At 48.9% G+C, this 12,134-nt stretch overlaps 1 protein-coding gene across 46 annotated transcripts in view; it reads right to left on the bottom strand.

Moving 5' to 3' along the window:
- The window catches only part of ZNF12 (zinc finger protein 12), a 208,181-nt gene that overhangs the window by 39,683 nt on the left and 156,364 nt on the right, over positions 1–12,134 (bottom strand). For 31 of the 46 annotated variants that reach the window (XR_016387726.1, XR_016387725.1, XM_089895592.1 and 28 more), the window contains 3 exons: positions 10,046–10,110; positions 3,204–3,330; positions 2,840–2,935 (listed from right to left, as the gene is read on the bottom strand). Coding sequence is in view for 40 of the 46 variants with exons in the window: in XM_089895592.1 (XP_089751718.1) it covers positions 2,840–2,935; positions 3,204–3,330; positions 10,046–10,110 (288 nt within the window). In the remaining 6 variants the exon portion in view is untranslated. The other 15 variants (XM_089895562.1, XM_089895581.1, XM_030763729.2 and 12 more) reach the window with 11 other exon arrangements.

The following is a 12,134-nucleotide window of genomic DNA, read 5'->3' as shown; positions in this document are numbered from 1 at the left end:
CTAAAAAGAGGCAAAATTAACCAATTTTTATACATCTTCCTAAATGTGACTTGTACACAAGCCATTTCTTTGTGGCACAGGTGCTAGCTTCATGGACAGATGAAAACAATTCCAAGTGTACTTTTTTCCCTTATTCTTTTGGTTTGGAATAAGCACCCACATGCACACACACAACCTCCACAATCTCCAGTGGTGAGAAAAGCTGACAAAAGCACAAGCACCGGGCTTCCCTGATGGCACAGTGGTTAAGAATCTGCCTGCAAGTGCAGGGGACACGAGTTTGAGCCCTGGTCTGCGAAGATCCCACATGCCACAGAGCAACTAAGCCCATGTGCCACAACTACTAAGCCTGCGCTCTAGAGCCTGTGTGCCACAACTACTGAAGCTCGCACACCTAGAGCCCGTGCTCCGCAACGAGAAGCCACTGCAGTGAGAAGCCTGCACACTGCAACGAAGAGTAGCCTCTGCTCACCACAACTAGAGAAAGCCCACGCACAGCAACGAAGACCCAACGCAGCAAAAACACACACAAGCACCTTTGATCTTTGCTACTTTTAAGATTTTGTTCAAAACTGGGTATAGAAGGTAAAATACAAACGTGGAGCAATGATGAGAAGACAAAGGATGCTGGGTGAATGACCAATTCTTAGATGTGAAAGGACTCACTGCAAACAGGTAAACTGATGGGGTGACAATGAATTTAGCCACTGGACAAGGACAAGGAGGAATCAGTCTCAGGAGGTGGATCAGCACTTTACACCATGGCACTTTCACATCAAGTGGAGAGACAGATCACAGGCTAAGGCACTGTCACCTACACCGAGATGTCTGGTACCAGCAATGCCCCAGCTTACGTTCAACGACAGGTCTCTGCTCCTATTGTTTTACTAAGTTTGCTGGACTTCCAGCCTTGATCCACTCAAACCCTATCTTTTAGGGGGTGTCCATGCTTAAAAAAAAATACTATTCAAGTCCTTTCTCAAGTTAATTAGCTCCATTTCCCCTTAAAGTTGAAAATAATTACTCTCCATACATTTTTGATTCAGCCTTGCATTGGAACATTAACATTCCATGTGCAATGCTGACTTTTAAATTACCCATGCATCTCTGTTCTCTTTTCTTAACCAAAACCTCTTAGAAAGTATGGCTCTATTTCCTATTTCTTTTGAACCCCTCAATAGAAATCATAGTTGTTCTTAATTTTAATCATATGGACATCTTTCGACTACCAGCAGAATATATGGGATGTCACCTAGACATGCATATTTAGAAATAAATGCCTATATCTGAATCACTTTGCTGTACACCTGAAACTAACACAACACTATAAACTGACTATACTTCAATAAAAAAATAAAAATAAAAAAATACCTGCCTATAAATTATTTCTGATTGAATGGACAAGAAGGTTCTTTCACCTACCTGGCTCCTCAGATAATCAAAGAAATAAACATGTACTATATATTACATATTATGATGAGGGGAGAGAACATGGCCTTTTCTTTATTGGATTATGGGGGGTGTGGTGTGCAGAAGCTCAAGCAAAAAATACATAATCAAATAACAGATTCCTTGATCAGACCTAGCTTTTTTTTAAGGCATCACCATGATGAGGTGGAGTCAAAGTCAAAGAAGAGATTGGAGTGATGATTAGAGCTGGAAGGAAAAACTTCAAGGAGGGGTTGAATATTTGAGTTCAGACTTAAAGAATGTGTAATCTGGACAAATAACCCACACCCCAATGAAACAGAAGACATTTAGAAGTGTGGACCAAAGGGAGTTTATCCGGAGTTTCGGAAAACAATAGAAAATTAAAATTTCCAGGTAACACAGGGCCGATATTGGGTAATTCTTAAAGGAGGAGGAGTTTAAATTCTTTTTAGCAATCAACAGGGAATTGCTGTAGGCTTACCCTATGAGACTAGTGATAAGATGGGTTAGAAAGGCAGATGAACACATCTTGCAAATCCAGTCAGAATGAAGGAGCGCCTACTGCTCCCACAGGAAACACTGAACCAGAGGACAGGGTGGACAATGCAGCATTAAACAGACAAAAACCCTCAAGACTTCAGACAGGAGGAGCCCTTTGAAGAAGTCGGGGAACAAACCACTGAAGTGCGAAGCAGATCCTTCAGAGACATTTCTGGAGGGGGTGGAAGGATAAATGATCCACGACTCATTTCTGTACCTCCTACTCACTCCGCACCTACTCCGACACGACAGCATTCAAGGCCCTGGCCACAGAACAGTAAATAGAAGACAAGATGAAAATGGGCATTTGGAGGAAGAGGGAGATACCAAACTCCAGCAGCACTCGTCTCAGGAATGACCAGCACCCGTGCTCATGACAGCAAAGGTGAACTGAGTTTACTGGTTTATGCACAAGATGGGGGTTTGACCTCTGACCTCAAGGAAAGAGAAGTGAGAAGTGCAACTGCAGACAGAAACAAGTCTGAGGCATTTCATGGGAAAGAAGAAAAAAGGGAAGTAAAAAGAATATGGAGAGTCACGAGTTATTCTCTAGTAACAGACTATGAATGCCTGAAAGCAAAAAGAATCTACGATAAGAGGTTACTGAATATGCTGTAAGAACAAGAGGATCTGAGGTTTAAGAGGAAGAAGGAAGTGAGTGGGTTTGGTTCTGGGTAGAAGCAAGCGTGGAGGAGCTCTACCAACATAAGCTTTTGTGGGGAAGGAGGAAGTCTTTGGGAGTGAGATTCGTTTAGCTAAAAGCACACGAGCAACTCTCCTTAGTCACTTCTAAGGCTTGGCACCATTAAAAAATTCCAGGGAAAAACACTTCTGAGTTACCGACCTCCTCACTGCCTCACTCACACACCTGGGTAACTCTGAAGTAGGAATTCTCCTCCCACTATCCATGGCTCTTCTCCTTTCTCCAACTTGGTGATAACTTCCGGTTTGATAATGTGACACCCTGTTAACAGAAATGAGAGAGAACTTGAGCCTGGCTGCTGGGCTTCCAGATCTGTCGTCTAAGCAAAGGGCTGCCTTTCGAGCTACACAACAGAAGTGGCCATCTGTGCTGTACCAAAATTAGAACCTACTTGGAGGCAAAGACCAAATGCCCTCCTGCCTGGAGCCCCAGATTACTCACATTTGTCCCATTAAATTCAAAGTTAAAGTCAGTAAGTTAGAGGGAAATCCTGTTTATCTCAGCAATGCAGAAAGCAGGCTCTCCTCACCCACAGAAACGAGGTGGCTGTAGTTCTCCAGCATCACATCCCTGTAGGTTGTCTTCTGCTCAGGGTCCAACTGCTGCCACTCATCCTGGGTGAAGTCCACAGCCACGTCCTTGAATGACACTGGCCCCTGTAATGGCACCGTGATGGGAACTGGGTGACGTGGAGAAGACTTAGGGGGACAAGAGCTCACCCAGCTCACCAAGAAAGTTAACACTGTATACCTCTTTTACGTTATGGATCTCGTGGGAGGAAAATAAATACAATACACTGCTATGAGTTCGTTCAGTGTACAGCAAAGAAAGAAAATATTGTCTTACACTGTGAGCCAGGAACAATCCTGGCTGTTGGGGACCTACAACAGCAGACAAAGCCCCTACCCCCGAGGAGCACAGGCCTGAGGACATGCGTGCCAACCCGGGATGCACTGTGCCCCTTCGCTTGGCTTCCAGACTGTTAACAGCGTGGTCCTCCTCTTACCTCCCCGGCCACTCCTTCTCAGTCTCGTTTGCTGGCTCCTCCTCTCCCCTGAGTCATCCTCAAGTTAGAGGGACCTGGGGCTCAGTTATTTTCTTTTACACTTTGCTTTGATGGTGATCCCATCTGGCCTCATGGCTTTAATTACCATCTACATGTCAACATTTCCCAAATTTATATCGCCAGCCCAGGCTTCTCTCCTAAACTCCGGACACATGTGTCCCATTCCTGTCCTAAGCTTCTCCTACTGCTCACAGAAGGAGCTGAGCTGCAGTACTGGCCACACTTCCCAAAGTAACAAGCAAGCCAGGCAACACATACTAGTTCCATATTTTACTATGAAGATAAGCCTGCAGTGGTCTGACCCTGACCTGCCAAACGAGCTGTTGGGGACAGCTGGGTCAGCTGCCCCTAATTCCCAGCTGGGGACCTGGAATCCCTTCTTCCCACGAACACCTTCCAGGGGAGGAGGCACACTCCTGACAAGGGACAGAGAGCTCACAAAAGAACTAGAAATTGCCACACCCAGATGTTTCAGCATGGATCTTTTGAATAAATTCACGAACACTCACACCAGTCATTACAAACTGTTTGCTTCTGTACCATCACCTCTGAAATAAAGATAATAATGGTACCTATCACATAATGATACAGATCAGTATCAAATGGATTCATCCATGGAAAGCACTTAACATAGTCCTTTGGACATAAAACGCTTCTCAATGATACCTACTATTACTGTTGATAAAGTGTATCCCATTACTCGTGAAAGGAGAACAAACATGAAGCAGAAAACAGAGAAGTAAATTTAAATAACTAAATGTAATGTGGCTGTTAAGTTTATGCAATTGCCAAGAAAGGAATAAAACACAGAACTAGCATGTTAAAAATAAAAAAGTTCAGGTGATTTCAAAAGAACGTGGAGGGAAGAATGTTGTGGAAGAGGTTAAGGAAAAGACCACAACAAGCTCAGAGGCCGTTTAAGATAGAAACAAACTCCTGACATTGACTGAAAATCAAAGTTCTTTATGTGGAGCAATCGAAGAGGCAGGATGGGTCCTGTTAGCAAGGTCCCCTGAGATGCCAGATCACCTGACGCCCAGCTCCATATGCAGAGACGTCTGGGACCCAGGCTTTGCTGGCCTGGGAAGGCTGAGGGTGCCCACCTGCTGACAGGACACCGGGGGGCAGGGGGCCGTGAGTGGGGCGGGGGGAAGAGATGGTTGCCGCCCAAGGCAGACGAGCGTCTGTGCAGAACTGCCTCGGCTCAGCCTCGAGAAGCCTGTCTCAGAAATCGACAGCAAGTCTTCCAGAAGCTCTGCCCATATTCCATTCAGGCGTCACTGGTCACACCTGTGGCTGCCCGGATGAAGACTGGGGGCCCACACGTTCACACACTGAAAGTTATTACCAAATGCAAGAGAGTGAGGGATCAGACCATGAACTACTCTAATTTTAAAGCATAAGTAGAATCACGCACACCTATTCTCCTTTCTGGTTCTGCATTTGTATTTTCACAAAATGTGTGATTTGTGGGGCTTTTCTAATTGCTTGTAATTTTGCCTGATGAGAAAAAAACAGCACAATAAGAAAACATTATAGTTTTCACTGGTAATAGGCATAAAACTAATGCACTGTTGCTGCTTGAAAACAGCATTATTATCAATGTTCCAGATGATTTTCTATTTGCTGATGGGTTAACTGGCTTGCCCACATTCACTTTTATGTAAAGGGAAAATGAGAAAATTGCACTTTAAACTTAAAAAAATGGGATGTCAGGAAACCCGGATAACAAATTAAGAAAGCAATCAGAACTGCAAATATTGAGGGGTTTTAAGTTAGCTTCAAAACACAAGGTAACAACCCACGATGTATATGTCTTAAAGGACCACTTGGTACAGTAAGATTCCACAGACAGCCTTGTAATCGCACAACTCAGAACTGGTCACACACTGCCCACAAGCCACTTTCTCAGCGTTACGTTAACAGTGTCGGCTCACTCCCCTGCTTGGTGGCAGAGAGGATGGGTCTGCTTTCCTTTCTGAGATTCTTTTCATGAGTGGCTAGAAAGCTTAAGCACTGGAATTCCATTAGAGAAAAGGAGTATTCCTCAGAGGACTGTAAATGACAAAACCCCAAGAGGGCTTTAACAGCTGCGTCCCTGTGTCAGAGATCTCCCATGCATGGCTGGGGCCCAAATGACACACAACAGCGGGGGCCCAGGGGCCGCAGTCCTAGGACGCTGCTCCACAACCAAAAGGGTCCTCTCGCTCGTCGGGGAAAAAGAAAGGTGTTCTCAGACACACAAAGACTCCAGAACCAGGAAGTGAGGACCCCACCTGCCTGGCCTGTCCCAGGAGAGTGGCTGATGCACTGCCCAGAACCAGAAAGGGGAACTGAGACCCAACAGAAAGGGAACCACGAGACCGACGCATTCCTCCCCTCTCACGCGCCTCCGCCCGCAAAGAAGCTGCACCTCGGTACTGACCAAGGAGGGTGCTCTTCAACTAGGAATCTTACGCACACAAACGTGCTGATTTTGAGAAACTTTTGAAACGCATAGTATTCAACCTCTCAAAGTAAAAACAAAAGTAATGAATTACATAGCAATGCTGGAAAATACAGGAAAAAGACAATAAACCTTGGAAAACAATGTTTACTAACATGACCCCAACTGGAAAAATTTAGAAACATTTAACACGACTCTGAAAGCCAATAAGACAAGGAAAACAAAACAGAACAAAACAAAACAAAACAAGACAGTATTGGGGCAGGAAGACGGGCAATGGACATGAACAGGCCCTTCATATAAAAACAGAAATACACCAGTCTGAAAAGACCACAGACAGAAGGATTCCAAGTAAGTGACATTCTGCAAAGGGCAAAAATACACAGACAGTAAGAAGATCAGCAGCTGTCGGGGGCTTGGGGACACTGGGGGGGATGAACAGGTGACCGGCACGGATGTTTCGGGCAGTGAAATGCTTCTGGGTGGCACTGCAGTGGTGGCTGCAGGTCATCACACTTGTCCAAACCTGCGCAGCAGGACACAGAGAGTGAGCCTTAATATAAACTACAGACTCCACGGGAGAATCAGGTGTCAATGCTGATCCATCACTGAGATGACGCGCCACACAAGCCTGACATGTTATCAAGGGAGGGAACCCAGAGGGACGGGTACAGGAAACTGCTGTCTGCTCGATTCTCCTGTAACCCTAAAACTGCTGTAAAAACTCTCTATCGATTAAAAAGAAGAAACAGCTTCTAAGCATGTGAAAATACTCTCAACCTCATTCACGATTCAGAAAAACCCCAAGGGAACGTCCACACTGCTTACCGGGGCCGAGGACCAGCGGGAACACGCCGCGGCCTAGCCCCTTCCTGTCGGGCATCGCGCTGGAGCCCAGAGTCCCCGACTTGACCCACCGCACCCCACCCCGCGTTTCATGCCGTCCACGGTCTCTACACATGACATCTTTAGATCAGATGACTCACTGTCCCGATTACAAGGTTTCAGTTTCTCCACAGGATGAAACCAAAACCAGCACAGAGGGGAGCTCTTCAGTCAACCTCAGGGTCTGCCTGCATCCACGTCCCGCTGTTCCTGACGGGAGGCCCACGTCCTAAGGAAGGAGCTCCTTACCAGCACCTCAGGAGCCTCATCCGGTCCACCTCACGCTGCTCTGAGAGCCTTGACAACTTCTGCAGCTACCCAAGTCCTGGTCACTTGAGGGCCGTCACCCTTCCCCGAGTCACTGAGCCACGTGTTCTGACGATGCATTTATAACCAGGATCTCGGACTTCCCCGGTGGCGCAGTGGTTAAGAATTCGCCTGTCAATGGTGGGCACATGAGTTCGAACGCTGGTCTGGGAAGATCCCACATGCTGCGCAGCAACTAAGCCTGAGAGCCACAACTACTGAGCCTGTGCTCTAGAGCCAGCGAGGCACAACTACTGAGCCCGCCAGCCACAACTATGGAACCCCGCATGCCTAGAAGCCTTGCTCCTTAGTAAGTGAAGCCACCGCAATGAGAAGTCCACGCACCGTCACGAAGAGTAGCCCCACTCGCTACACCTAGAGGAAAGAGCCAGCAGGCAAAAACAAACACCCAACGCAGCTAAAAATGACTAAATTCATAAATAAATAAAAGTATAAATAAATAAAACCAGGCTCTGCTTTGTCAGCTCTCTGGACTTCCCTACACATCGACGGGCAGCATTCTCTTCCTCTCCTGTAATGATGTCTGTGAAGTGCCTTCCCTGCGGAGAAGAGAAGCTACTGGAAGCAGAGAACTGCTTCTTAAGATCACATGCAGAACCTGAAAACATTTGATGTTTATGGGTAAGAAAAAAGACACAACATTAGATGCTGTGAATGGTCTCCAAGCCAAGAGTGAGGCAAGCAGGACACTTCCTCTGGGGATCCTTCCATCAGCAGAGCAGAAAATGTCCACTGGGCCCCAGAGCTCTCTCCTCAAACCCCCAACCTCACCCTCACCCTCAGCTGAGGAGCTGCTTCCCTGAGAACAGAGAAGCCATTGGAGGGATTCCCCAGCTGCAACCCAGCTCTGCCATCCCCTCCCCACTCCAGCACCCCGGGCAGCAGCTCTCCCCTCCCCCACACGCATCTACTGGATCATTCCCACTCTCATTTCTCCCATCAAAACACAACACAACACAACACAACACAACATCCTCCCCGGACCTCAGCTCCTACTCCAGCTACTGTCCAATTTCTCTTTTCCCCGTCACAGCAAAACGTCCAGCAACAGTTGGGAACAGAACAAACCCAGTTCTCCCACTCCTCTCTCCTAAGCGTCTCCGATCAGGATTTTACCCCACAGATGCATCCGCACGCAGCATCAGCGAGGTACGACCTCCCCCCAGCGCTGGGCTCGATGGTCAATGGCTCCACAGAACGGCTACCTCGTTTGTCCAGTCACCCAGGGAACCTCCAAAGTGCTTCCCATATGCAGACAAAATGCTGTGATTAATATTTTAGGAGAAATACTCAGCGTGCACAATACACTTGAGCTGCTGGAGGAAAGAGGTAGCAGCACAGAAAAAAAGTTTCCGTAACTACAGAAATGAAAAGATAAGCTATTTTAATGGTAGCAGGTACGGGACGAAGGGGAACGAATAAAAACCATTTAGACTATGACATTAACAAGCCTAATACTACAACGTGGTAACAGAGGCTGGAGAAGGATTTTAGAATGAACCCATTTTTCTGGGTAGGGTGACAGGGTGCATGATGCAACGATGAGACGCCAGGGACAAAAGAAGAAACCAAGGGGCGGGGGAGCTGTAAATAATCATTCTTGGATCTACTGGATCTAGCAATTTGAGGTGCCCTTTGGACAAACTCCATAGAGATGCTGGCAAGTGGCTGGACAGAGGCATCTATCTGGTCCAGCTGGGAGAACTGACAAAGCTGTAGGTGAAAAGCACCACAAGGTGAGATCAGACAGGATGAAGAGTCATGAACCAAGAGTGAAAAGACAACACATAAAGAGGGGGGAAGAAAGAGTCAGGAAGAGAGCAAGGAGAGATCTGTCACAGAAACCAACACAGCAGACTCTGCAGATGGGAAGGTGACAGTGGTCTGAGGTGACGACTGGCAAATCTCCACTGGTTTGTATGCTGGATGCCAGGTCACCTCAACCAGATCAGGTTCCGGGGAGGGGCAGAACCAAGACCGAAGGCTTCACGATACAATACAGCTGGGAAACACGGAATCTTTGCCACAGACATCACTACATCACATCATTACACATCACATCATGGTGTGTAGCGCGACCCTGTTAGATTGTAAGTGACAAAGAGGGAAATTTACTGGAAGGGTGACAAGGCTGTGCTTCCAGAGGCTCCTCATTGCATCCCTGGATTGAGCACTGAAAACAATGTACCTATGTGACAACGGTGTTCTACTGAACAGAAAAGTTATATGCCCTGAGTGCTCCCTGGAAGGCATGCTCTCGGCTTACGGGAAGCACAAGGAAGGCACCGATGTCAACACGTCAGGGGCTGTCGCTCAGGAAGGCTAGCGGCCTACAGCGGGATCCTCAAGGAAACCTTTAACGCCCGAGAACAAAAGTGCTTCGGCAGGACAATGGAAGTCAAGCAAGGGATGGCGTTTTGCCACAAATGTCAAGAACGCGAGGCTTGTACTGGGGCTAAAAGAGGATCGTGGGATCTACACGTAGAACTTGCCAGAAACACTTGGTACTGACCTGCTCCTCTACGCTTTGTCGAACCACATCTTTTCCCTACTCCTACTTTCCCATTTAAAATTTTGAACTATTCGCCTCCCACGGTGTTATCACAAAAGAACAGCAGCAGGTAAATAAGTAAACAGCAAAACTCACCAGGGGCTGATTCATTTTCCGCTGCTCTTGGAACAACGTGCTGGACTGTGACAGTGGAGGCGGACCTGCAGAAGGAAAACGCAGGCAGTGAAGCTACGACTGAAGCGGCTCCAGGTTGCACGAGCACCCGCCCCGCGCTCCACAAGACACACCTGTGGGAGACCCGCCATTTCATCTTCAGAAGGGACTGTTAGAATGAGGAGGGAGCAACCACTCACGTCTGTAACTCCCACGTGGCTGTGGTACCTAAGGGGATGCTTTTTTTTCAGAAGCGAGTGTACATTGAGTCCTACTAAAATAAACCTCCGTCATTAAATATGAAATTAAAAAACGCATATAGTTTAACTCTTCTAAGTCTGTTAACAACTTAGATCAGGAAATCCACAGGATACCCAGAATAAAGGGACACACTCAGGTGCGTTTCAGTCTTTCAATTATTTGTAAAACTTTACAAACTTAAGTGCGACGCTCAAAAAGCACTTTTATTAAAACTGACTTTAAGTGGACAGAACACCTGCCTCAGTAGTTTAGATTCCTGGTAGCGACCCTACATGCACACCCGGTGAGGATCTGGGACAAGTCATCTCCCTTCTCAGGCCCAATCTCTTACTTCCTCAACCGAGGCAGCTGGACAGAAGCCTTGCAGACTCATCCTGCACCGATTACACTGTGCGAATCCACAGGGAACAACCGAGGGGGGCAGCGGACGCTTAGATTAGACAACCAAGGTGGTGACGCGCCTTGAGAGACACGTGCGAGATGCCGAGACGGCGACAAGAGGACGTGGAGGATCGGGGTTGGACGGAGAAGAGGACGTGGCACGTCCCGTCCGAGTCTGTGGCCCCTGCTCCCCCAGAACACCCGGAGGTCACGAGTCCCAGGGGAGCCCCATCCGGAGCAGCCGGCCCTGCCCTCCACCCCGGCCCCTCCACCTCCGGAAAGCGGTCAAACCGTCCCGATCGCACTACCGCGGGGCCCGGGCGGACTACCCGAAGCCCCGCTCTGCAAGGGCCGCAGGGACCACAACCGCCTGCAGGCACGCAGACGCACGAACCCCATCGAGACTCCTTGACCGTCCCCGGGCTCCCGAGGCTCCGGTCCGGGAGCTGCTCCTCCGGCGAGCTCCTCTCTCGGGGTCCCTCCTCTCCGCCTCCCCGGGCCACTGGGCCCGAGGAGTCGTCTCTGGGCCTACGGCACAAGCTCCCTTCAGGCCCACCTTTCTCACGGGAACTCGCTATTCCGCGCGCTGCAGACGATCGGGAACTGCACCGCCGCCGGCCGCTCGGCCACTCCGGCCCAGGCCGCGGGCTCCGCGGCTCGAGATCCGGGGTCCCACTTCCAGCCTCCGCACGGCCTGCGCGAACCCTCGCCCGCACACCCCGCTCGCGCTGGCTGCCGGCCGGGCCGGACGCCGTCCAGCCCCGCAAGCCCCGAAATGTTCGGCAACAGGCCAAAACGACGGAACAACGACCATAGCCGACCTGCGCACGCACAGGAAGCAAGGGCGGCGCGGCGACGGCGCGCGTGCGCCAACCCTCAGAAACCGTGAGGCGCACCTGCGCAGGAGGACGCCGGAAGCCCGCCTGCCAAAGCCCGACCGGAGAGCGGGACAAGTACCAGGACTCTATTTCCCAGAAGTCTCCGCGCCGTCCACTTAGTGAGCGACTTAAATGTCTTCATGTCATCTGGCCGTGAAGAGCTGCTGGGCTGCGACGGTGGGCCGTCTGGACCAGGGACTCAATTGCCCATTTGTTTTCACTCCTGTTAGGGATCAAGGAAAGCTGTGGCCTCAAGCGGGGGCTGTGTGATGGCCTCCAGGGTCCCTGGTCCTTTGCCTGCCCTGAGACATTTCGGGTTACATCTGAGATTCCCCCACCGCCAGGAGAGGGGAAGGAGTGTATCATGTTCGCTTAACTGAAACGCTACAACTTTCCTTCAAATCCTAGGATACAATAAATGCCCAGCCATGATACAAACTAATATTACCCACGGAAAGAAAAGAAAATAGAAATTGTAGCTGTTTACCCAACCAACGCGATAAAAAGTGTACGAAAATCAGATACCAGGGATCTTACCTCTTAAAGAGGAT

This window comes from Delphinapterus leucas, chromosome 15 (assembly GCF_059928025.1).
Source record: "Delphinapterus leucas isolate spDelLeu-1000000601 "Yukka" chromosome 15, BTC_Dleu_Yukka2, whole genome shotgun sequence".
Taxonomy (NCBI): domain Eukaryota; kingdom Metazoa; phylum Chordata; class Mammalia; order Artiodactyla; family Monodontidae; genus Delphinapterus; species Delphinapterus leucas.
The sequence above is the reverse complement of the archived record's forward strand: the minus strand, read 5'-3'. Positions and strand labels throughout refer to the sequence as shown.